Genomic DNA, 27,671 nt, shown 5'->3' on the forward strand with positions numbered 1-27,671 from the left:
GTAGTAGTAGTAGCCTGCAAATGGCAAATGAGCCCAATGTTTGGGCTCATTTGCAGAAACTGGTCAAGTAAAGAGGAAGGCTATAGCAGTGGAAAAAATACAAGAAAGAATTCCATGGTCAATGATTTATGTGTTGCAACAACGTTACAAAAAACTCAATTTCCCCTTTCTCTGTGGATGTCCGCAAATGTGGGCTTTCATATGATCCCTTCGACTTCCTCTATCTGTCTGTTTATATGTAACACACGGCACTGAAAGTAAATGCAAGACGGAAGCAGATGACATTGAAGCAAACTCTGCCAGGAGTACAAATAAATGTAGAAGTTTAAAATAAAAACGATTTCCTATAAATATTTTAGGAAATGGAACAAAATCTATTAGAAATAAATAAATTAGATAAAAAAATTACCAGCTTATTTAATGGTATTTAAAAGTATATGTATGTGTATGCATGTGCATATGTGTGTGTGTGTGTGTGTGTGTGTGTGTGTGTGTGTGTGTGTGTGTGTGTGTGTGTGTGTGTGTGTGTGTGTGTGTGTGTGAATTTGCACAATGCACGCCATTAGGTGTGTATTACTAAATTCGCTCTGTGTATCATTGATGAGCACACTCCAAGCCGGTAGATGGCGGTAAATGCCGCTTAAGTTGGTTGCCATCCGCCAATAAATCACAAAGGAAGAAGGAAGTAAACGCAAATAAACAAGCTTTTCCTTTAGCAAGTGACTTTACTATGCTGTATGACTATATTTTATTAAAGGTTTAAACGATTTCTAGGCTGTAAAGTATTCTTTCTTTGCTGCCTCTGGCTAAGTAGTTTCGCCGAGTGCCTATTTCTTCCAAAGTGTTAGTATTTAACGGCCAAGACAGAATTTTTTTAGAGGAGCAGCTCTTTTCTAATCATTCAGAATGAGAACCGTTCTGATGGTAGCAGAGAAGCCTTCTTTGGCCCAGTCGATCGCCAAAATTCTCTCCAAAGGTAAATCGGAATTAATTCCTTACGTTTACACAGTCATATTTATTACAATATTAATAAAAAGTTAATATATTGCACTTAATGAAAAAATAATTAGGTAAGTAATTACTCAGGCTGAACTGTTCAATCCTTTATTACTGTTATTTATGATGATTTTCTGTTTACAGTTGATGAAAATATGACATTAAAATTAAAATATTACATTATTCAACATATTTGTAAACAAAAACGTGGACTTAATGAAAAAAATGTTTAATATCTGCTTGAAGGTTTTAATTTTCAGAAGGTATACTTTTAACCCAAGAAGCCTAATCTGAATGCATATTCAGATTTATTGAATATGATTGCATATGCGGTTGAAACCAGTATCATACAGCAACAGTGTTAACAAAAAAATTACTTTTAACATCATTTGCTGTATGCTTAAATGTTAAACTGAACTGAAGAAAATATTCATTGTAACTAAACTAACTTCAAACATCTGTGGTCTGGAGGTCCATATGCAAGTTTAGAATATAATTCTACTGAATAATTTCTAAAAACATATATTTTTAATCGAAATATTTAGTATTAGCTTGGGTGCTATTTTTAAAATATATACAAATAAAAACTTAGCGGCAATAAACAATAATTTGGCTTATTTACCGTTCACGAGAAGAAAAAATTAGATTTATATTTTCACCATATTATTTCATTTATAAATATCACAATTTCAACTTTAATAGTCAGCAAGCTAAATTATTAGTTTGTTATCTAAGCATTTTGCAAACTAAAGAGCTAGCTCCAGGCTAAATATTTAGCAATAAGCTAGCTAAATATCTATAATTATTTAGCTTGAAACTGTGACGTTTATCAATGAATGAAAAACATGGTGAAAATATTTGAAAAATGAACCTGAAACAGTTAGAAATGGCAGCCCATAATGTAAGTTCTAAAAGTTCATAATTTCTAAATAGACTGTCATCAAATACCTTGGTTTGTGATTGTGACAAAGCCTATTTTAAAGAAAATTCAGAGGGAAATCAGGTCCATCACTCCCTTTCTGATGACTTGTACTGAGAGACAAAGATATGTGTGTGTGGTCAGTGTAATTTCCCCACAATGATAGCGTTATATGCCTGTTATATATAGATTATTTATACACTTCTTTTATTTAATTTCAACATTGAGTCAGTCAGCATTCCATATCTTGGCATGGTACACATATCTCTTGTCCACAGTCCACTTCAGGTGACCCCTCAGGTTTTCTGTTGGATTTAGTTTTGGACTCACTGAAAAATGCTGAAAAATGAAATCCCTGCTCAGTTTCCCAAACCTCCAGTCAGCTGGAGGATTTGGGTACGAATCGACAAGTATCTAGAACCTTTCATAATTTCGTCCGTCTAAGCTGTTGCATTAACATTGTTTTGGAATTTACTTCATGAGAAGTTGACCAGTGAGAACAACACAGAGCTGCTCACCAGTTGTGCCAACCCTGTGTAACAGATGGCAATTATTATTAAAAACCAAATGTCAACTGGATGAATCTGCTGCCTGAATAATTAGTCTGCCTCTGCTGTTGTGTTGTTCTTCTCTTTCAGGAAGCTGCACCAGTCGGAAAGGGCTCAATGGAGCATGCTCAGTGCATGAATACAACGGCAGTTTTCAAAGCCAGACCGTCCGCTTTAAGATGACCTCTGTTTGTGGTCATGTGATGAGTCTGGACTTTATTGGTGGGTGTTCTCATATTGGATCCTGCTCTTTCTTCATCTTAGTCTTGATAGTATTTTGTTGCTTGGAGAACATAAATGTCATCTTCTTTAAAAAAAAATACAATTAAATGGAATCATTTGAACTCTTTACAGAATACAAGTGCTCAGGCTACATCTCATAGTAAGGGAAGCAGAGAATTAAAGGTTTATGATTTTGTTTCAGAATATTTCTTTGAAAAGAAAATTCTGTTTATTTTTTTTTCTTTTGATTTTGTTTATTTTTTGTAGTGAGTAAATTGTGCTTTCCCCCCTCTTTTTAAGTAACTGCTTTTGTAATCCAGTCAGTTTGTTGATTCAGCAATTCTTGAGTCATGACAGGGAGAAGAAGATGGAAATTAGCGGTTAGAGATAAATCAGATTATGTTCTAAATCAGATTATATTCTAAAAAAGAGCTTTCTTTTTTTTATTAAATCATTTAAATGCATATTATGAATATTGGAGTTAAACTTGTAACTATACAGTTTGTGGTGCCTGCAGTTTATCTCTTTTCCCTGCAGGCTGACTTCTTGTAATGTAATTCAAAAATAGTGGAGAAATTTATCTGTAGAGCTGCAGAAAATATGACTCTGCAGTCATCTTTTCAACATCAGTGTATGTAATCTTACAATGCAAAGGACTGCTTTGATGCACACTTAGCTGGATTACATATTTTACATGTAATTCATTTATTCTGTGCATATTAACATTATATATTTTGCCAGTTGAATGGACCCTAACTGCTGTTTATGCCCACAACTGATAAAAAGAGTCAGAAAGATGTTAGTTAAACGCCATTGATATTACTGTTACAATATTATTGCAATTATGTATCTCGATGTCATGCTAGCCGAGTTTAATTCTTCTTGTGAATTTCTTTGTGAATGGAGGAAGATATAAGTTAATACTTCTTTCTGTTCCTTTACATTCATTTCTTATATTTGTTATGTGAAATATTCATATTCATAGGGAAAATAAAATAAAACAAAATGTAATGTTTACAAGCTTTTAAGTTCTTTATTATTTTTAGGTTAAACACCAACTCCTTGTGGTCCCTAAAATGTTTGTACGACTTCTTTTTAAAATAAGTATTTTTTTTTGCAAGAAAAAAAAAAGTCTAGTGGAATCAGTATCTCAGTGCATATTTTTCTCTTTCTAGGAAAATACAACAACTGGGACAAAGTAGATCCTGCAGAGCTGTTCAGCAAAGCTCCAACAGAAAAGAAGGAGGCCAATCCTAAACTCAGTATGGTGAAGTTTCTCCAGGTTGAAGCTAGAGGCTGTGACTATGTGGTTTTATGGCTGGACTGTGATAAAGAAGGCGAGAACATCTGTTTTGAGGTAGCTTTCCTCATGGATACCAAGTCTCCACAGAAAATACATATTTTAATTGAGGTTGAAAACATATTCACTAATATATTTGACATAGACTGAGCTGACAAGTATGTACAAGTATGTTAATTAGGACGTTGAACCTGTTGCCATTGTTAAAGGAAACCTTTCACCTGCAGGTTCTGGATGCCATCCAGCCAGTCCTGAATAAAGGCATTGTCAGGGATCAGAGTGTGTTCCGGGCCAAATTCAGTTCCATAACCGACACAGACATCTGGAACGCCATGAACCGGCTGGGAGAACCCAATAGGAACGAAGCGCTGTCGGTGGATGCTCGTCAGGAGTTGGACCTGCGAATCGGCTGCGCCTTCACACGGTATGCTTCCACCTCCAGCCTCATACAGCTGGCTTCTTCCGCCAGTTTGTCTGTTTTCAATTAACTTTTAAAGTTCTGATCATATTTAGAAATTATAAAATTATTTTCTAATTATATGTGTTCTATAAAAGTACAATCAAGCTGACATTATGACATTTCATATAGTATTTCAGTATCATGTATTTTCCAGGCATATAGTGCCTTAATTCGTTGTTCTAACCAACAACTAATTGTATCTGTTAATTATAAAATTATTTTCTAATCAGTACAAGTCCTGTCTGATCTTCATACTGAATCTTAACCAGTTTTTTTTTTTTTTCCAGATTCCAGACAAAGTACTTCCAGGGCAAATATGGGAATTTAGACTCTTCCCTGATCTCTTTTGGACCTTGTCAAACCCCAACACTTGGTTTCTGTGTGGAGCGCCATGATAAGATTCAGTCCTTCAAACCTGAAACATACTGGGTTCTGCAGGCAAAGGTACCAAGAATCCCTTTTTGAGTTTAAGTTCTTGCCAAATAGATCAGTCATTACTACTTAGTGTGGGTTCTACACATTTAATGGTTCATGTTTAGTACTTTGCCAGCAGCCGTCTTGTGTTTTATGTGAGTAAGGAACGGCTCTGGTTAAAATATATCTGCAGACAGCCACACTTCCCAAGAAGTCTGGGAAGTTGTTTTCCCAGACTTCTTTGCGGTCAGATCTCTTTTTGCACATTGTTTGCAGTGGTGTAACTCTTTACATGGCGTAGCTCTGTGCTGAACTGTTGCCTTATTCTGAGCCAAGGATGCTGAACCTGCTGTTTGTCGGTCAGGTGTTCAAAGGGAAGGACACCCCTCTGACTCTGGACTGGAACAGGGTCAGGGTCTTTGACAGGGAGGTGGGGCAGATGTTTGTCAATCTGGCCAAGATTTCCAAAGAAGCCCAGGTAAGATTCAGAACATAACCATCCTGAGTACATTGGTGTTTGGATCATTCCTGTCAGTTATCAGGAGGTGTTATTATATTTCAGCTTTGTGTGGAGCAACAATACATGTGATAGATAAAACTTTTTGAAGCTGATTAGCTGAAAATCATCTGGGTCCTCAGGCATAAAAGAGTGCACAGTTTTCACATGAAAACTTGGCATACGGAAAAATTTAGAAAAGTGTGGTGCACAAAAAAAAATCAGATGCATAAAGCTGTGCACATGCAGGTGGCTGCGCACCTTTCCTTTATAAATCCTAATTTGCAGGAAATAGAGCACAGCTGCTGGTCCGCCCTGTTGCCACCCTTAAATACATATGTAAATTAGTATAAATACCCGGAAGTCTGCCATCACGTGAAGCAGTAACCATGGCAATGTCCTTGTTTGTAGCAGCGTAAGTATTTCATAATAATAATAATTCTGTATTTTATGTAAAATGTGCTTTCTGGGCACAAGGTCACCTCACAAAAACAAAAATAATACATTTTAAAGAAAAAAAAAATAAAAAAATAATCAAAATTTAAAAAATAATAATAATAAATAAAGAGATCACACAAATGCCTGTTTGAACAGCAGAGTATCCAGCACAGATTTAAAGAATGACAGCGTGTCAGAGAGTCCTTTGAGTGGGGATGTGGACGTTTATTCTAAATAGTGGAATCATGTGCATATTGTACATTTACAGAATAAAGATGCTTTATGTCCATAAGGTGCATTCACATTCGACTGAAGGATGACTGCAGTTGTACCGGTACCGGTACCGCACGGCTCCTTCTTTAGGTTTTGCTCAGAGCCCCACGATGATCAGTCCAGGCAATTTAAACGCTAATAAACCATCATCAACATTTCCCAGCAGATCAATATGATCTCTGATCAATCTCCCTCTGAATCCTTCCATTGATGATGTTCTCCACCAGAGCCAAAGCTCTCTGCCACAATTACATTGTGCTGCGTAATTGTGGCACAGAGCAAAGGTGTGCCCCTTTGTGCAGCTACTTATGTACATGTGATTGTCTTACACACCTTGATCACCTTAAAATAATCAAACCTGTTTGGAGTTAATCTGCTGATCAAACCTGTTTTCTTCATATAAGTGAGAATAAATTACCCCATAGATGCATTTCATGTGCTTCAGCACACAGACCAATGTGTTGCATCTTCATGAGACAAAAACTGAGGAAATGTATTTTTTACATTTGAGTGAAGTTTTCATGTCCTTTTATTTTTATTTTCTTTATTTTGTGTGCGTGTTAGCTTATTGTCTGAGGATAAATGGGGTTCAGTTTAATCATTTACGTTTAAACAATAAAATATTAAAACCATGAAAAAAACATCGGGTTTGGTGCTTCTTGGTCTAAGTAACAATAAATGTAGTCAGACTTCAATGTATTTAGGTGAGTTTTGACGCTTTGTAGTTTGATATTGTCCACAGAAAACATTTGCGTAGCTTCTGCACATTTTCAAGCCAGTGAAAAAGTGTGTATATATTTACGCCAGCTTTGAAGCAAAGTTAATTTTTATACATGCCGACTTGTGCATAAAATACGGCGCCGCACATTTTTTGTGCGCACGCATGTTTTATGCATGAGGCCCCTGATGTGACTACTCTGACTGAAGTGCCTGTTTGATTTTGACGGGTAGTATTAATAATCTTTGTGTTGTTTCTGGATGCAGGTGGAGTCAGTGAGTAAAAAAGAAAAGGTCAAACAGAGGCCTCAGGCCTTGAATACTGTGGAGATGCTGAGAGTGGCCAGCTCTGCCTTAGGTAAGTGATGTTTTCCTGAACCATCAGTCATCATAATACACATTAGACGGCTTTGCTTTGACATCAAGCCATAGGGGGGAGCTAGGGGATTACGACCCCACCAATCTAGGAAAAGTCTAGAACTGCCCCCCTCCAAATAAATCATTAAAAGAAACTTTCTATTTAAACAATATCAACGAGAAAAGGAAAAAAAAAAAATTTAAGAAAAAAAAAATAAGGATGAATTTTTAGGTCCTCCCCACTATTGTTAGAACAATGGTTTAGTCCAATATGTGAGAGGAGCAGCCATCTGAAATGAGCAGCTAGCTGTGGTTCTGCAGGACAAACAAAAAACTGTCCAGTAAGTAACTTTTAAAGAAAAAGTCCTAAAATCTAAAAACGTTACACATTTTATTTACGTTCCTTGCCCAAAAGGATGAAACACATTAACAATAACACTCAGACTGCAGCACGTTCATTTCATTACTTCGACTGAGTTATGATAAACTGCCTTGTTATGCCTTGGAAGTCAAAACTAACAAACCGGCTATATTATGTTATTACAAAACTTTGCTTTAGTTCAATCAATCAATCAATCAATCAATTAATCAATTAATCAATTAATCAATTAATTTTGTCTATAAAGCACCCTTCATGTTGGAAGCAGCACATGATAAATGGTATTTCTGAACTGGGTTTGAACCATCCAGGGTCACAGTCTGATAAACATTGGAGGAAGATAGCTAACTGTCCAGATGATGCGGTCACTTGATTGAATGAAAAATACAATTGAATGTCATTGGCGTAAATGTGATAAGAGATGTCTGAAAAGGACGGAAAAGTGTATTATAAGCTTGGCGGTCAACCAGGCTTATAATGCACTGGGGGAAATCCTGAATACTTAAGCACAACTATAGAGTTCAGAAGCCCCTAACATTTTAACACAGACCTTATAACATTTGTTTACAGAGAATGACAATGCAGCAGTTTCAGCAGAGACAGATTAAAATATTTTAAATTAACATTGAAATGAAACATCTAAAGGAGCTGGGAAGTTTACTATGCAAAAGTACAAAGAACAATCTGCATAGTTTGATTGTTTTGTTACCATAACTACAATCTTATGCTATGAGTTTAATCTTTGTGTTTGGGCTCTGTTTGTTCACAAATACATCTCAACAAATAACTATAATCATTGATTGCTTTTAAGGTTGGCCAGTTAAACTTGGCGCCCCCTCCCAGATTTCACTAAATCTATATTGAACTGCATGAGGAGCTAGAAGTGTCATTCAGTACTTGGCAACAGCATTGCCATCTCAGCTGAATGTGAGAGATATGAAGCACAAGTAGGAACAAGGCTTTTTCATTTTGTAACTGAGTATATAATAAGCACCACAGAAACTGTTCCACTCTTCCTCTTCCTTTTCTGCGCACTGAGATCTGCCTGACAGGAGTGGAAACAGTGAAGCAAAGAAGCATGCTGTCCGGAGTTGTTGGTGTATAAAAAACCTATTTTTAACAAAAACAAGCAATGCCTCACTTGGTAGAGAGGTAGGGGCTGTTGGGGTATTGTCCTTTTACTTAATACACTGGATATTTGATATGTTTTATGTAAATTTTCTGGCTACTATTTTCCATCAATATTTAATCTTTAGATTTGGTCCAATAAAATCCCAGAATATCTAAAGCGCTCTTTCAGCAAAAAGTTAAACTCTTTCTTTGTGGAGTTGCTGGATATACAAGGTAGTGGTGCGCATGTCCCTGAAAATTCTTACTTTTGAGTAATCTTTTAACTTTAGTTGTTATGATATTTGTTTCTCATTACGACATTAAAGAAACTTTAAAGTGGAGTTCTCAGTTTTGTGGACGAGCAGGTTTAGTTGGGAACAGATGTACTGATGGGATGTTACAGGTATGGGTCCCCAGCATACCATGCAGATTGCAGAGCGCCTCTATACGCAGGGCTACATCAGCTACCCACGTACTGAGACCACCCTCTACCATGAGAACTTTGACCTGAAGGGAACCTTGAAGCAGCAAATCAACAACACTATCTGGGCAGAAGAGGTAGGACCAAATGGGTGCTGAGAATACAAAATTAGTCAGACTAGCATATTCAAGGATGAGTGCACACATAATTGCATGCATTGTGTTGCATTTGGACTTGGCAATTGGAATATATTTAGATGATTTTATTCAGAGTTTAAAAATTCTTTTCACCAGGTAAAAGCGCTTCTTTCAATCGGCATAAACCAGCCAAGGAAGGGGAAGGATGCAGGAGACCATCCACCCATTACCCCCATGCGTTCTGCATCAGAGGGGGAACTGGGTGAGTCACTCAAACCTCAATTTAAAACACAAAGGTAAAAAGTCTATTGACAGGAAAGGAAAGACTCTGTATGATGGCTGAAAGGAAAAGAAAGACAAATAATAAAAAAATAAATAAAAACAATTAATAAAAAGAAGAGAAGAATTAGAGGACCTCTTCTGATCCTTTTCTGTAGACTTGAAGCAGGAAAATGGAGAAATAAAATCAGATATTAAAAAGAAATATTATAGATGAAAAATACTCAACCTAAACATTCAAGAAACCATAAACCTTTCTTTTAATGTCAACTATTTATAAATTAGGTCCATAGTAATTTAATGACCCATTTTCTATGAAAAACAGACTATTAATTTGGTTGAAATATGGTTGAGTAGTTAAAAATAAAATGATAAATTTATGTTTTGCATTTTTTATGAAAATAAAAGATTTGTGACCCACACAAATACCAAATACCAAAGTTTGAATATCACTAGTGTGGAATGCATCTGTTCTCGGTCCTTTGAATCTCAGAGCTTCTTCCTCTCCTCTGTCCTGCAGGGAGTGATGGCTGGCGCCTGTATGAGTACATCACACGACATTTCATTGCTACTGTCAGTCAGGACTGCCAGTACCTACAAACCACTATAGACTTCAGAATTGGCACCGAAGCCTTCTCATGTAGCGGCAAAACTCTCATCTCACCAGGTAAAACCAGGCGTCTGCACTGCTCCAATATGGAGTTCAAAGCAATCATCTTTAAACACTTGGATTTTTAATTCCTTAAACAAACTTGTCTCATCTTTGTGGGAAGAAATCTGGTATGAGCTAAAGTCTGATGTTTTTGCCTGTTACACATCGTAGCATGGTAAACCTTCGGTCTGCATGGAATTGCTTGTCATCTTGTCTTTTTCTTTCCCCTTTCTTCTTCTTCATCAGAGATGAAAGAAAAACAATGATGGTAAAAATTTGTTGTTTAAAATGTACCTGATGATAGGCCAAAGCTAAAGCTTTGATTCTATTTAATTAATAAGAATGCTGTATACATTTCATGTTTTAAATGCCAGCAAAAGGCCTCTGACAGTGTCTGCTCCTCATGCAGCTGTAACTCACACACTCAGAAGCGACACTCTATTTACCAGCCTTGTGAGGACAGTGGCTCTTTTACAACCATATGGCTGTTAATCTACCCTATGCTACATTTACTGATAATGCTGCTTCTACTTGTACTTCTACTACCTTTGTTCCAACAGCAGGACAAATGGACAGGATGACATACTACTCAAAAATTTTAGCTTTTACCCAAGTATTTTCACTCTGTATGGACTTTTTTACTGAAAGTCAAAATGCTAGGACTAGCCTCGATGTTGTCAGTAGTATTTTAGATAGTTTTAACCATTTAGCTAATTTTACCTTATAAACTGCTGTGACCTTACAGTTTAGCTTTGTAAGCTACAATTTTTAGTACTTTGGGTGGGATTTTTGCATTGTTCAAAAGTTTTTACTCCTCTACAACAGTTTTCCTATAGGCACTTTGCAAGATTATGCTTTGTTCTGCTCCTTCTGCCCATTTCTTACATTTGCCCAAGTCTTCTGCAATTGACTTCAAATGCTTTTGCAATTTTCACCAAAAACATTCAGCGTACAACATTCACACTGCATTTTCACAGGAAATGCAATTTTTTTCTTGTTACTTTAGGCTTGTTAAACTGTCTTTATGATGTCTGATCAAAGAACTGCACATTTCTGGCATTTAAAAGACAGTCTTTAGCAATGCGAACTGCTCTCTATTTCACAGTTACAGAGAGCGTGATTAGTTATGGATTTCTAATCAATCAAGCACTGCAACCTCATATTTCAGTGCAGTGCCTAAACAATAGGTGTTGCATTGGAGAAAATGATTGCATTTGAGAAATAGGACCAGAAGAACATGGTCATGAAGTTTCATTGCGTCAGAAATTCTGTCCATATTTTTTGTTCACTTTTAGGAATACTGCTGTCTTTGTTTTCTGCAGTTACAAAATAACCTTGTTTTAATACGTTATCCAGTGAAGACATGCTGAAACAACTGATGTTCTTCCTCTGGTTGGAATGTGTCCACAGGTTACACCACAGTGATGCCCTGGCAGGGCATTCCTCTGGAGGAAGCGATGCCCGCCTGCGAATGTGGAGACACTTTTACAGTGGAGGAGATCAAGCTGGTAGAGCGGCAGACGAGTCCTCCTCACTACCTGACCGAGGCAGAACTCATCACACTCATGGAGAAACATGGCATAGGTAAAAGCTTTGCCTGCAGGACTCTCCCTCTGACACTAAATCACTTTAGTGCCTACAGATAAACAGCTGTTTGACTGTAGACAAACAGCAGTCTACAGTCAAACAGAGGCACTAAACCTGTTGTTAGTTCGACTACAGTAAAATGTGAAGGACCCACTTTGTGACAAACTGCTTTTAGAACCTTAAAAAACTCAGTGAAACAATGTTGTTGTATTTAGCAACTTTTCAGGTCAAACTTTTTAACGATCTGTAATTGACCAGAAAACTGCAATCAGTTTGCCGCTAATTTTCAGGAAATGTTATTGGTAGTATTTTTAGAATTATCATAACTAGATTCCACTATGTTAATTGTTGCCCACTAAATTATATTAAAAAAAATCCATGATGACATTTTTGAAAGCGTAATGTAATAATAGTTTGAAAAGTATCCTCGGCCTTTCAGGTACTGATGCCAGCATCCCCGTCCACATCAACAACATCTGCCAAAGGAACTATGTGACAGTAGAGAATGGACGCAGACTAAAACCCACCAACCTGGGCATTGTCTTGGTACATGGCTACTACAAAATAGGTACATTTCTTTCATTCCTTTTACTCTCTCAGATGAAAACTTTTGGTTTCGAAGTGCTATGGTAACTGATGCAGATGTCCTGTCTTGTTCTGAAGGTTTATAAAATCCATTTTGGGACTTTAAGGCAGCCACTCTTTCTTTGAAAATGCTTGCTTTATTTTGCAAAGTTTAATAAATTAATAAAAATAGTTTGGGTGAACCAAAGTCTGTTTTTGAGTGACTAAATTGACATAGTTTTTTTTTGTATTAAATGTAAAAAGTAAAAAGTGTAGTTATTGAAAGACATAGGAAATACTTTTTATTGAACCTAAGATTTTATTTAGTTGTCATAATTTTGTTCTAATTAAAAATAAAGTGTCCATTTGCATCAACAACCTTTGCTGTATTATTCTTGAATCATGGTCAGGAGACACATAAAATCAGTCCTGGGGCCATTAATGGTCAGGCTACACTTTGAACAGCCCTGTTTTAAGTGGTTGACATTAGAAAAAGCATATTTTGTCTGTGTGGGAGTGCAGATGCAGAGCTGGTGCTCCCTACCATCCGCAGCGCTGTGGAGAAGCAGCTGAACCTCATCGCTCAGGGGAAAGCGAACTACCAGCAGGTGCTGCAACACACACTGGAGATCTTCAAGAGGAAGTTTCACTACTTTGTTGATTCCATCACCAGTAAGTTTACCACACTACCTGCAACTATCTCCGTATGCAGCAGTACATGGACAGTTGAGATCTGATGGCAACAATCACTGTATTGGAGACACTTAAATACTTTACATCAGATTGAATGCTTCCTGTTTGAAGTCAGTTAGGAATACCCAAATCATTTCTATTTTCCGGAATATTGAGTTTGCATTTATTTCCTCAATACTGCCTTTTAAATTGAATGACTTGTGTCAGGTGTTCTGGTTTTCCTTCCTCAAGCTTCTCACAGTACTTTACTGGAGTTCAGGCCCATTCCTCCTGACAGAACTGCTGGAGCTGGGCCAGGTTTGTCGCTCTCTCACACCTTTTCAGCTCTGCTCACAAATGTTCTGTGGGCCTGAAATCCGAGCTTCTTGATGGACAGTCCAGAACATTGACTTGGTTGTCCTTAAGACACTTTGACCATATGAACAGTCATTGTCCATTAGGAAGACCCATTTACAGCCATCTAAGGTGTATGATAAAATATGTGATTATAAAATTTATTTAAAAAAAAAAAAAAATATATATATATATATATATATATATATATATATATATATATATATATACGTGAGAGCCACTGTCCAGGATGAAACATCCAAGATCCATAAATACATCAAGGACAAAGCCTCAATGGACGATGTGCTCAGCGAATGTCTCAGGCAATGGGGAACAGAGGACGAGGTGCTGGAGGAACCATCATGGGAGGACAAGCCCCTACATGGGATGTACCACTGACAAATAACTGAAGTGGCTGATATCAGGAAATCCTACCAATGGCTGGAAAAAGCTGGACTCAAGGACAGCACAGAGGCCCTCATCCTGGCTGCACAGGAACAGGCCCTAAACACCAGAGCAATAGAGGCTCAGATCTACCACACCAGACAAGACCCAAGGTGTAGGCTGTGCAAGGAGGCCCCTGAGACAGTCCAGCACATAACAGCAGGGGGCAAGATGCTGGCAGGGAAAGCGTACATGGAACGACATAACCAAGTGGCGGGCATAGTGTACAGGAACATCTGTGCTGAATATGGACTGGAAGCCCTGAGATCAAAGTGGGGAACACCCCCAAAGGTGGTGGAGAATGACCGAGCTAAGATCCTGTGGGACTTCCAGATCCAGACAGACAAGATGGTAATGGCGAACCAACCGGACATTGTGGTGGTGGATAAAGAACAGAGGAAAGCCGTTGTGGTGGATGTAGCAATACCAAGTGACCACAACATCAGGAAAAAGGAGCACGAGAAACTGGAGAAATACCAGGGCCTCAGAGAGGAACTGGAGAAGGCCTGGAAGGTGAAGACCACAGTGGTGCCTGTGGTCATCGGGGCCCTCGGGGCAGTCACCCCCAAACTGGAGCAGTGGCTCAAACAGATCCCAGGAACAACATCAGACATCTCATATATATATATATATATATATATATATATATATATATATATATATATATATATATATATATATATATATATATATATATATATATATATATATATATACATGTGATATTGTAAGTAAGTTAAGTATGACTATGTGACAGCTGTCCCTACTGTCACACAGAGATCTGAATGGTAATCATTTTCTGTTCATCCTTATTAGTTTTCATATTGATTAGTGAATAGTTTAGATTTTCATTTTTAAAATTGTTTTCATTAGCCTGACTCTTTAGTTAACTATATGTAGTGCACACATTTAGTTAACTTTGTCTGTCAGTTCTTAATATTTTTGTTAAATGCAATGGATGGATGGATGGCAACAAATTAATTTCTTCTTGTTTTGAGTTACCAGTTTCCTTTGGAGCTGCTGCTGGAGTCACACAGAAGAGCTCCAGCTAACTGCTGTCCTTATAAGGCTGGCAAACCTCTTTAGCGGGTCATTCCACTTGTTTGCCAGGAGAAGGGGAAATTTGATTTTCTTTAGTTTAATTTTACCATTTCTTTAATGGTCCTTGTTTTTGGCAGTTAGTTTAGTTCTAATACTATTTATTTAAAGATAAATAAATAGTATTAGTAGTATTGTAATAGTATTGTGTTGACCAGTATTTGTTTAAGTTCTTGCTGACACAAAAATTACCCCTTGTGTGTCAGCAGTGGTCTGATCAGCCACTATTTAATTCCCCTCATGTCTTGTTTGTTAGGTCAGTTTTGTGCTCAAGTTCTTTGTGTTGCTGGCTGAGTTGTAGTTTGTTATGTTGACCTCAGTTTTGGGCCCAATTCATAATTTTTTAACTATTTTTGGACTTTTTGTAATAAATTAAGAATATTTTTTGGAATCCATTCAGTGTCTCTCTGGCTGGTCTGTGTAGAACCCTCACAGACTAAATGTAAGATAAAATACAATAATAAGAATCATGCACATGTAAAAATGTTACTCTAGTTCAGAGAAAACTTTGATTTTGAACCCACTCAGAGTTGGGTTGTATAGTCTGATGGCTACAGGCAGGAATGACTTCCTGTAGCACCAGCAGTGCACCAGTCTTTCTGCAGTAAAACAGCCCCACAGTTGGGATGATGTTCTTAAGGTTGAGCTTCTCCCTTCTCCCCCAGATCTAACAGTTGTCATTATGGCTGAACAGTTCAGGTTTTTGTTTCTTCACAGAATTGGACATTTCCCCAAAAGTGAAAATATTTTTCCTTGAGTGCATTTGCAATCTTACTTTTTATGTTATTTTTGGAGAAATGGTTTATTTACCATCTTTCAGCTTCTGTTGATACAGAACCTGTTTCACAGCAGCGTCTGCATGTGGTCACTAACTTTTACTTTGGGTTATCTCCCCCACGAACAGTGTGTTGGCTGCTCATTGCCATACTATTTATATTTCCATGTAGTTGTTTGAAAATATGGTCATGGAACCTTCCGGAATCTGGAAAATGCAAACAAGACTGACTCTACAGCTCCATGTTCCTATTGCTGATGTCTTGGTTGATTCTCATCTTCCATGATGTCACATAAGCACATAGTGTGTTTAAGATGTTGTCTTAAAATACATGAACAGGTGTGGATCAAATACTTTGATCAGAAAGCTAGAAAACCAGGACTTCATCATATTGACTTCCCCAAGTAGTTTGAAGACAAAGTAGTCTTAATGTATGTAAACTTATGTTTTAAAGTCAAAACATATTCTCAGAAATGTCTTTCTGTCATTATTTACTCATAAATAGAAATTATCTTTGTAATTCTAACTGACCTAAAACAGGAAAGTCAGTCGATTTTATGATGTACAAGAGGTTCTGAGTATTATAATACAGTGTATGTAAATATCTGGTTTCAGGTTTACTGACTGTTCATCAAGTAATAAAGTACAAGTTGTTATGTAATGCGTGTTGGTTGTAGTAAGAAAAAGCAAGCTGTTGCTAGGCTAGTTGTTCTGTTGTGATCCTGTCCAGACTGTGTGTGTGTGTGTGTGTGTGTGTGTGTGTGTGTGTGTGTGTGTGTGCGTGCGTGCGTGCGTGCGTGCGTGCGTGCGTGCGTGCGTGCGTGCGTGTGTGTGTATAGGTATGGATGAACTGATGGAGGTCTCCTTCTCCCCCATCGCTGCCACTGGGAAGCCCCTCTCCCGCTGTGGCAAGTGCCACCGCTTCATGAAATACATCCAGGTGAGTGGATCTAGTGAAAGTGTCCATGTTCTGCGTGTCTCTGTGTTGTCCTGCGATGGACTGGGAACTGTCCACTGTGAAAACTTTGGACAGAAAAATTAGGTGCTGGAGCCATCTCTAATTACTGCTGAGGATGGCTCCCCAGAGATCCTGCAAGGAGAAGCCGTTATGGTGGATATATGGGAATGGCAAAGTATTGCAGACCTGGCAATAGTTTTCAGATTAATCAGGTTTAGCATGTGTGGAATTTTGGAAATGAGCATCAAGATTTTTGCTCCTCTCTGGCTAGTTTCTAGATTGATAGTTTGATCCTCCAAAATATAAATGTGATTCCATCCTTCACACAGTTATGTATCATATTAACAACAACATGAGGCCATTTTTGTTTCAGCCATCAGTGAAACAACACTGTGGAGTTGAGCGCCCCCTTCAGATTGAGAAAACATGAACACCTTTAAACTTTTATCTGACCCCTTGTTTTTTAGTTATGTTGGTTATTAAAGTAGGAGTAACAGTTGATCCTTATTAGAAACCTCTGATGAAGTCATTGTTGTTAGCACTGAGTGAAATTATTGTTGTTACTCATGTTTCTGATGTCATTAGGTGGTGTTCTTTTTTCTGCTTTTACAAAGCTATGTTTACATAATGAATTTTCTATGTACAGTTTTATTTCTGTAACTAAAGTTGACAAATTATATTATATCAAGTAACCTGCTTGTAATCATGAGATTCACTGAAAACCTGTTGTCCCCTCTTGAGGCCATTGTGCCTTCCACCCCTGTATGTAGGATTGAATAAGGAATTATTTTAATTTGTTTTTAGCACTTTATAAATTTGGAATGTAAAAAGTAGAACTGAGCCTGAAACTCACTTATGCCTCCACAACATTCTTGGTGTGATGTAATTTTCATATGTGCAATATATAAAGCGTTTATAGAAGCCAGCAGCAACACTCAGACCTGCAAGGATTTATTGTGTTTTCTTCAGAAACAGGAAGAAATCTTAAGCAGAACCACACCCTGGCTCTGTGTGAACAGCCACTTCTTGACTTAATAAGAATAACTGCAACAAGACAAACTCAAGGTTATAATGCATGGAAATTGTGTTGTTACTGCAAAATCTGTTAGCAATATTTACATCAGGCAGGGCAGTTTGGAATGTTATTTTGTTGGCAGTTGTATTCCAAGTGTTGTGAGTTCTTTGCATGCCAATACATCATTGAATCAGTTGGATGGAGTCTCAGCAAGCATTGGAAACATTGTTATGAGGAACATAATATATTCTTAATTTCACACAATAATGGAACAGTTCAAATGAGCTGCAGGTATTTTCTCCAGATGAGGTCATAAAGCACAAGTTGTGTTTTTGTTTAACTCCTGACTGAAAGCCTGTAGAGATATTAGTTCATACAGCTGGTACTTTTTAATGTTTAGCATACTGATATATAACCACATGATGCTACTAGACATCAAAAGTTTCTGTAACAGTTTCTGTATTAGAAACTTTGTATGACCTCAGAATGTAAAATCAAATGAGCTATTGATTTTCTGTACCTGGTCAGGGTTTAATTTGACATGATATTTAACATCAATTGTAAATGACACCTGGTCAGGTGTAACTAGTACCAGGTGCAACTGGCAACTGTTGACCAGGTTTACTGTAACACTCCATAGTTTTATACTCCCTCAAGAGAACAGGACATTATATCCATCATAGTATGGTGGCTGTGTGGAAGTGATAATACTAACCTGAGTGTGTACTGGTGGTATGAGCAGAGTGACTGAGTTGTTCCTGTTCCTGTTCCTGCAGGCCAAGCCTAGCCGGCTCCACTGCTCCCACTGTGACGAGACCTACAGCCTCCCGCAGAATGGAGCCATCAAGCTGTACAAGGAACTCCGCTGCCCACTGGATGACTTTGAGCTGGTGCTGTGGACATCTGGGGCCCGGGGCAAGAGCTACCCTCTGTGTCCCTACTGCTTCAGCCACCCCCCTTTCAGGGACATGAAGAAAGGTACTCCTGTTTACTCCCATTCTTCACTTTTCTGCTGTTCGTTTCCAGAAATGCCATGTTTTCATTTTAATATGTTAAAGTACATAAGAATCTCTGATCTCTGATGAACCTTTAAAATTTGATCTGAAAAGCTGGCTTCCCTTTTGTCTGTAATGATTGTTTGCAAGTTGGCACCAGAATCAGGACTAAGTGAGGGAATAAAGACAAAACCAGGGGCCTCATGCATAAAGCGTGCGTACGCACAAAAAATGTGCGGCACCATATTTTATGCACAAGTAGGCATGTATACAACTGAACGTGGCGTGAAAGTTTGCACAAATATACGCAAACTTTTGACCTGCCATGAAAATATGCGGCAGCTACGCGCCTTTTCTTTGTGGACAACAACAACTGCAAAGCACTATAAGTCACATAAATACACTGAAATATGACTCCATTCATTGTTATTTAGACCAAGAAGCATCAAACTCGATGTTTTTTTCATGATTTTAATATTTTATTGTTTAAATGTAAACAATGAAACTGAACCGCATTTGTCCTCAGACAATAAGCTAACACACACATAAAATAAAGAAAATAAAAATAAAAGGATGTGAAAACCTTACTCGAATGTAAATAGTACTTTTCCTCAGTTTTTGTCTCATAAAGATGTAACGTGTCGGTCTGCGCCAAAGCGCATCCATCTGTAGGGTAATTTCATTCTCACTAAAAAAAGAAAACAGGGTTGGATCAGCAGATGAACTCCAAACTGGTTTGATTATTTTTAAGGTGATTAGGGTGTGTATATTATCACGTATATAAGTAGCTGCGAGCCGCGTAATTGAGGAGCTTTGGCTCTGATGGAGAACATCATCAATGGAAGGATTCAGAGGGAGATTGATCAGAGATCATATTGATCTGCTGGGAAATTTTGATGATGGTTTATTAGCGTTTCCAGACTGATCATCCTGGATCTCTGAGCAAAACTTAAAGAAGGAGCCGTGTGGTACCGGTACCGGTGCCAGTTCAGCCGGTGTCGGTGCCCACTTTGTGAATGCGCTTGTATGGACAGAAAGCACCTCTGTTCTGTAAATGTACAACTTATGTCTTTAAATCCCGGCGGAACGCCCTGCGGTTTAAACAGGCATTTGCTCTTGGATTTTTTTTTCTTTAAAATTTATTATTTTTATTTTTGTAAGATGACCTTATGTGTCTTGAAAGCACCTTTTAAATAAAATATAGAATTATTATTATTATTATTTTAAATACTTATACTGCTACAAACAAGGACGTTGCCATGGTTATTACTTCACTTGGTGGCAGACTTCTGGGTATTTCTACTAATTTACATATGTATCTATGGGTGGTGACACAGCTGCGCTCTATTTCCCACAAATTGGGATTTATAAAGGAAAGGTGGGCATGTATGTACATACGGCTTTACACATCCAAATTTTTTGTGTGCCGCACTTTTCTAAATTGTCCATACATTAAGTTTTAGTATGAAAACTGCATACTCTTTTATACATGAGGCCCTTGAACTTTATAATCTGATAGTGTGAGAGTTTGATAGGACTTTACATAGGCTACGCTGGGTGATAATGTGATGACTGGTTTTCTACACACCAGTCCTGAGTGATGTGACCTTCATGTGTGTTTACACCAGGTATGGGCTGTAACGAATGCACCCATCCAACCTGTCAGCACTCCCTCAACTCTCTAGGCATCGGTCAGTGTGTGGAGTGTGACAGTGGCATCTTGGTGCTAGATCCCACATCTGGACCAAAATGGAGAATGGCTTGCAACAAGTGCAATGTAGTGGTGCACTTCTTTGAGCATGCACACAAAATCCAGGTAAGAGAGCCTTGTCTGGTGACTCAGCCTCCATATTGGACTCGTGTTTATAATTGCTAAATGTTCTCCTCATGTTGTTGACTTCATTTATTGGCAGAGCTGCTAACAATGCATAATGATGGAACATACATTCTGAAGCAGCATGACTGCATTCTGAACAATCTTGAAAAAAATCCTAACTTTAATTTTCAGTTGAGAAACAAATCCCACTTTAAGACACATCCATTATTATCAAATAGCTGTGGCCTAATTCTTTATATTTCTGTGGTACGCCTCATTTTGCCTACAGAAGAGCACTCCTTGAAAGATTTCGCTAAGTTGAAGCAGACACACACAGACACACACGTGGTTCAGAGTGCAGGGTTTCTACAGAGTTCAGTTCATTAAACTGGGAGGACCATGGAGGAAGACAGAATCTCTCTCTGATGAACCATTTCTGTGTTGATTTGGCTACATCTTTGAGATCTTTACCTAGCAGTGACCTATTTCTAGTTGTCTGTCACAATACACAATGTCTCTGATTTTAAATGTCCTGGTAGGAGAAACAGGCCCACAGCATCACAAATTTTCCACTATACTTAGTGAGTCTGAGATTCTCTGGCACCAGGTCCACCTGAAGTGTTTGCGGCTGAAAATCAAACTTCTCATCTGATGAAAGCACAGAGTCCAGGTTCAAATCTAGAAAACTCCACATGCTTCCATCTGGAGGACAGGAGATTTTTTCCAGTGTAATCCTTCCAAACATCTGCTGGGCTTTTAGATTGTGTCTGATGGCTATAGTGGAGCTTAGGGTTGGGTGACCCCTAACTGCTGTCACCTTTATGGACTTTATGTTTTTTAGCCTCCTGCACCATTTGCCTCACCATGTATGGCAGCCATATAAACATGAGTCCTCAGTCAGGCTAGTCAGTCAGTCATTGATTAAAAGTTCATTAAAACTTTTTATCAATTTAAAAAAGATACAATATAAATGAAGTAGGAAGTTTTCAAAAAGCTTTAGTTATATTTATTTGAATGAGACCATGAATAAGTTCTTAACGTGGGATTTTTTTCACAGTATAAATATAATCAAGTTACATTTTTTCAAAATGATTCACGAAAAGATTATCCTGCTGGAACTAATTTTTCCCCAGTTTTAACACTTCTTTATGAGACTTTTTCTAATAAGTGTATTATATGGTCCTAAATCAAGACAAACATGGCAGCAGTTCAAAATGTGGATTCAAAATGTATGGTTAACTTGTCATATTGTTGGAATTTGAATTTGGCCTCAATTGAAACAAACATAATTGAATATTAATAAAGTCAGACATCACTTAATGCAATATTGGGGAAAAGCAGGGGAGTGGTACATGATTTCTGCAGGTATAAACTGTGTAGCCAGTAGTTACACCTGCAGATCAGACCTGTTTGGTTAATGTTCTCAGCTACATGGTTGGATTAAACCAAACAGTACAGTCAGGCTATGTGTGAACTTGCCCTCAGGTTTTCTGGCCTCTCACTCTTCTCAGGTGGCGCAGGAGAGCTGTGATGCTTGTGACGCCTCACTTGTTGCTGTGGACTTCAACAAGACCCGCACTCCACTTCCTGACAACGAGACCCAACACACCGGCTGTGTTTTCTGTGATCCCGTCTTTCAGGACGTGGTGGAGCTCAAACACGCCACTATGAGGCACTCCATGCACCGAGGTGGGGGCGCGAGGCGAGGAGGTCGAGGACGAGGCAGGGGACGCCGTGGCAACCCTAAAAAACCCAAAGATAAAATGGCAGCTCTGGCAGCATACTTTGTGTAACAACCATAGAATACCAAAGGACATGGCCATATGAAGTCCTGTTTCTGGAGTTTAAAGATCTAATAAAACAAAGTTTACCGTCCACGTTTGTTTGTCTTTGTGACAGTTGTTTGACTTTAACTAAATGTTTTCTAGAAAAATGTTAATTATTTCAAGGTTTGCTCTTATTTAACCAACAGGTGAAGTAAGTGATTTATTAAAACCTGAAGGTGTGTGAGTGGTCTCGTCTTTGTGTTGGCCTGGTGATGGACAGGTAAAGTGGAGACAAACTGCTTTAGAGAATGTGGATCTAATTTCCACACCAGTCTGTGCTATCTGTGCTCTTCCTGAAGAATCGTTCACTAGCAGTGTTCTGGTGGACCTCTAGATGGACCCATCATGCCTTTCTCAGATGGCTCAGGTCTTCAGTGTTTTTTTTTTCATTTCTCAAATGCAAAACTTGTAGGACTTTTTATTTTTTTCCCCACAAACCAGATTCACCACACACCATATAGTTTGACAGGTTTAGACAATAATAATAGAATCCAGCAGACACAACAATGTTTATTGACTCAAATGAAGATTTATACATTTTGAACATCTTGTATTCTGTGAAAAGTTGCTGAGCAATTAAATTGGCTCTTTTCTGAAAGTGGTCATTGTATTTAAGTGTTGTAGAATTTGACCAAACAAGAGGGACTCAGGTCTTCAAGCTTCAAGCACGGCTCCCACTTTGAAAAACACGGATCTATTCTATGATCACGATATATTTCTGAACTTTCCTGAGATTTTTCAAAATGGGCCGAGGCATCATAATTATTATCCAGAAGATTCTCATTTCTTATTGTCCAGTTAGACTGTTATCAAAACCTCATTTTATGTCCAGCCTTACAGGGAACATAAAATATGTTTATTACAATTATCAACACTAACACCTTTCCTACATACAATGTGTTCTTTGTTCAATAAAGTTTTAAATGCAAAATGATTGGTTGTTTGAGTTCAGACACAGAGGGAAGAAAAAGTAGTCAACTTCCCAAAAATGTCTCTTCAGTGGAAAAGATCCTTTAAGGTGAAGCTGCTGAGGGTAATGCACTGCACCAATCTGATTTTATGATAGAAGCAACTTGACTTTTTCCTCAAAATACATTATACAAAGAGAGCCACAAATGTCTGGTCACATAAACCCAAAACTAAACTGTCAAGTATGTTGATGGAAGCATCATACTGAGGGGATGTGTTTTGGTGGGGTCTTGGTGACTAGTTCCAGGGGATAGGACAACGGCAACCAAACTCCAGAGTGCTAACTTGAACTATTCTCCTCACAGCAGAACATGGTCATAAAGCTGTTAAAGACATTAACATAATTTTTATTATAAAGTTTATTTGATAGGGACAGACACACATCGACATAGACAAACTGAATAAAACAGCAGTCCCATGTTTGAATCATGGTGCAATAGCAACTGCTAATTCGCAGCACTTGTCCCTAGTTGGGCTTTTTAATGCCGTTTTGATTGTCACCCACGCTTCTTTAATTGTTTTATCATTTCACAATTTTGAAGTGAAATAATATTTTTGTAATTTCTTAATAAATTTCAGCCAATCAGAATTCATGTTGAGTAGAGTGTAATATATAAAGACTGCATAAGACTAAACGTTTGATCTTATAGAATTTATGCTTCAGTTACTGTAGCAGAGACTGGGGAGAGGGAATGAAGTGATTCAGTGTGTGCTCCAGGAATCGGCCATTAGACAGAACTATTCCAGTTTCTCTAGAGCCAGTAAGTGCTCTACTAACTTTAGTGTACAGTTATTGTTCCCATTTAGTGTCGAACTGCAGTGATGCCACTTTGAGGCACCAAAGATTTAGATACTAAATAGAACTTTTCCAAATTGTGTGACTGGAGTGGAGGAAGTGGGTGACAGGAGAGTCTAATCTAGTGATGGGTAGAGGAGAAGATATTTCTTGTGATCCAGAAATATTTGTCATGTTTTCTCTGTCCTGCAGTGTTACATAATGAATAATAATAAAGCAACTTTTTTTATGCACTTCCTGGATTCTTCCTGGCCTGCAGTTTGTTGGACATTGCTGGTCTTAATCTTGCCTCTGTAAACTGCAGATAGATAGACATAAATTTACCTTTGAGATTTTCTCTCAGGGAAATTGTAGATATTATAGTCATGTTTTTCTGCATTTCCTCTATCAGTGTGACCTTCAGTCCGCAGGTCCAACATTAACCGAAGGAATCAACTCCACACACAAACTTGATATGAGCCCATATCATGTTTGTGTGCCGCACTGTGTGAATGTCTCAGATAGGCTCCACTATGTTGCTATGGTGACTCATTTTCCTCCCAGAGGCTGAATCCATTCAGAATGATGCTTGGTTTGCAAGCTGCAATCCAGAGCTGCCTGAGGATCAGAGTATTTTATGCTATTGATCCTCTGCAGACAGGTGTATCTGTGTGTGTGTGTGTGTGTGTGTGTGTGTGTGTGTGTGTGTGTGTGTGTGTGTGCGTGTGTGTGCGTCTGCGTGTGTGTGTGTGTGTGTGTGTGTGTGAGGGGATTTCAGTGGTTTTATCATGCAAGTGGTTGTGATGTTTCTCATGGATGACAGTGGTTAAATGACTGAACTGCTTGCTACTCGTAATCTGTCAGTATAATAGAACCCATTTCAGTCTAAGTGAAAGTATATTTTAGTCACCATCTCCTAAAATGCACCTCATAAGCTCCATCCTTCAGTTGATAACAGGTTATGGAAGAATATTTATTTTTTAAGGATAAATTTGCACATTTAATTGGACAGTGTATGAACCTGAAATATGTTTCATATTTTTCCTTCAAACACACGTAAAGGTGCCCATGGAGTTATCGTCAAAAATTTCCTTACATTCCCTGTTGAGGTCAGATCACTGGAGGCAGTTAGAGGTATTCTTTTTTATACAACATGGACAGTTGTCCTGGACGTTGTTAGAAAATTAAAAAAGAAGAGAGAATTTTATCTCTTTTGATGCCTTGCCTTCAAGGCAGCAGTCCTCTATGCTGCTTAGAGGACAAATTCACCACTTCTCTCACCAATCAGCTAATTTTTCCTCCTTTCAAATTTCCTAAGGCTTATAAGTCAGGCAAATGTTAGCATCCATTATCATACACACATATCTTTGGTGGGGTTTGGAGGGGTGTTGGTGCCTATCTCCAGCAATCAATGGGTGATAAGCGGGGTACACCCTGGACAGGACGCCAGTCCATCTCAGGGCAACACAGACAGGACAAACAACCATGCAAACACACACTCACACATAAGGAGAATGTAGATAAACCACTTAATCTAAAAGTCATGTTTTTGTGAGAGAACCAGACAGGGAGAACATGCAGTCTGGGAATCTAACCCAAGACCTTCTTGCTGCAAGGCAACAGTGGTTTAAACAAAACAACTGCAAAACTGTGAAATTCTCTCAGGGGTTTCAAAGAAAATAAAGAAAATAAGAGCATTATGATTGAAATAAACTTCAAATGGACTTAATTGAGCTTCAAAGTCCAGATGACCTCTAAACACACTTTACTGTAAAAATCACAATCACATTCTCTCTCTCTCTCTCTCTCTCTCTCTCTCCACCCCTCATAGTGGCACACAGTGTTTTTGAATTTTTGACCGTTTTTGTCTGCAAATCAACTGCTGTTTTATTTGCTATTTTAGTTTAACTGATCTTTTTTCTGATATATCTTTTTTTTCTTACTAATAAAATTAGTTAATTTTACAGTTTATATTGTTTAAAAAAAGTATTAATTATAACAGTAAGTCACACCCTACAAAAAATAATCCTGAGAATAAAATAAAGCAGTTTATTATGCTTGCTAAGAATTGTCAGAGGACTTTATTTCAAAAAGTTTTAACTGAACAACTTGTGATTAAAGTACTTCCTGGATCCTGAGTGAAGGTTGGGTTTAATTTTTTTTCTTTATTAAGCACCTAACCAATTGTCAGTAGATATAAATGTTAATCAAAGAAGAATGATTCTAACAAAATATGTCTGTCTTTTAGGGACTTTAATCATTTGTTTGGTGATTTGTTATGATTTTACTTTCCAGATAATCATTTGTATTCATTATACATCTGAAAAAGGTTTTTTTTAAGCAAAGCTAGCTTTTCTATCAGTAAATTATTATTCATTGAATCTGCACAGCAGACTGCAAATACTGACCATTTCAGTTTATAACAATATGTGCAATGAATGAATGAATGAATGTGAAATAAAAACAAAACATACACAGTTTTTAAGATCATTAGAACTGTGACAGAACTCCATCCTGATTAAAAGCATTTGGATTTTTAAGCAGAATTTATCAGTTTGTAAACAAAACACATTTTGAGTCATTAGTAATTTTACTTTAATTTTTATGTGCATTAAAACCTCTCTCCAACATCATTTCTTGAGATATTTCGGATCAGTGGGAGACAAGAATGTTTTTTTCTGATCAAATCACCCAGATTATAACATAAATTTAGCCAATATCCACATATCCATGTTATTCATCAAACCATATGTAGAGCTCTACTCTCCCTTTAAACTGTTGGTTTAAATAAGCTATTTGAAGGAGCTTCATTACATGATTTTTGTTTTTTGTTTTCTGAGTACCAATCAACTTTATTAGATAAAACAAGTTGGACATTTTTAGTCAGTTAAAACAATTAAAATGTATTTTCTTGTATTAGGCCTGGTCCAGGCTGTTTGGATATGAAGGCCTGTGGAAAAGACAGTTTTGAAAAATTCATGAGTCTTCTTTTCAGTTTTGAAACAGTATACTGATCCATCTATATGAAAGAAAATGGGCTATTTTAAATATATTTACAGAGTAAAAGTAGTTTTGTTATTAGAGAATCCAAGAAGGCAGACACGTTTTTATTTACCAATCCAGGGTAAAAGGAGTAGGCCTAACAGGAGAAAATATTACAAAAAATTCAGATGAAACTCTGGGACTGTGGAATTCGTTAGAAATGACGCAGTCACGCACTGTGACCTTCAACCCCGCTGTGAAAGAGTTTTTTATTTTGTTTCCCCCCTCCTCCCCACGCTTTTAGCTTTTATCCATGGCGGTAATTCTCTCAGCTTCATTAGTTAGCTTGTGTCGGATTAAGTGAGACTGCAGGTGATGTAAAGAAGTGTGGTCAGCGCTCAGCTCCTCCCAACATGTATGGTCCTATCCCCGGCTTTAACTCCGCCGGGACGGTCCATGGCTCTGCTGCTAGCAGCAATAAATTAATGTATCAATAACTGCTTGGGTAGTTCAACTCAGAGGTTTGACACAGCGAAGTGTGTGTAGTAATGCGGATAGCCTTTTTCAAACAAGTGCGTCGACGTCGATTCAATTCAACGTCTCACTCCACCGGGAAACTAGTCCCTATGCGGAACACGCTTTACCAAGCTCCTATATGTCGGCGCACTGATCCGATTTTGCTGCTCGCTCCTCATACTTTAATGTTGCATTCAAGGAACACTC

At 37.9% G+C, this 27,671-nt stretch overlaps 1 protein-coding gene across 1 annotated transcript; it reads left to right on the forward strand.

The window, feature by feature from the left end:
* Window positions 1-675: 675 nt before the first annotated feature.
* top3b (DNA topoisomerase III beta) lies at window positions 676-22,271 on the forward strand. Its single transcript, XM_015013273.2, has 17 exons — window positions 676-976; window positions 2,554-2,685; window positions 3,861-4,042; window positions 4,213-4,409; window positions 4,733-4,889; window positions 5,224-5,337; window positions 7,051-7,141; window positions 9,033-9,187; window positions 9,344-9,449; window positions 9,987-10,133; window positions 11,529-11,702; window positions 12,145-12,273; window positions 12,792-12,941; window positions 16,452-16,552; window positions 18,362-18,563; window positions 20,209-20,396; window positions 21,908-22,271. Exons 1-17 carry the CDS (start codon window positions 907-909, stop codon window positions 22,187-22,189), a joined length of 2,577 nt encoding a protein of 858 aa, XP_014868759.2. The 5' UTR covers window positions 676-906; the 3' UTR covers window positions 22,190-22,271.
* The last annotated feature ends 5,400 nt before the right edge of the window (window positions 22,272-27,671 follow it).

Source organism: Poecilia mexicana, unplaced genomic scaffold, assembly GCF_051168715.1.
Source record: "Poecilia mexicana isolate PSO_F unplaced genomic scaffold, ASM5116871v1 scaffold_9, whole genome shotgun sequence".
In the NCBI taxonomy this organism is placed as follows: domain Eukaryota; kingdom Metazoa; phylum Chordata; class Actinopteri; order Cyprinodontiformes; family Poeciliidae; genus Poecilia; species Poecilia mexicana.

Coding starts and splice junctions, on each gene's coding strand:
- top3b (XM_015013273.2), top strand. CDS start 907: ATGAGAACCGTTCTGATGGTAGCAGAGAAGCCTTCTTTGGCCCAGTCG. Junction 4,890..5,223: donor ACTGGGTTCTGCAGGCAAAG/GTACCAAGAATC, acceptor TTTGTCGGTCAG/GTGTTCAAAGGGAAGGACAC. Junction 10,134..11,528: donor CAAAACTCTCATCTCACCAG/GTAAAACCAGGC, acceptor ATGTGTCCACAG/GTTACACCACAGTGATGCCC.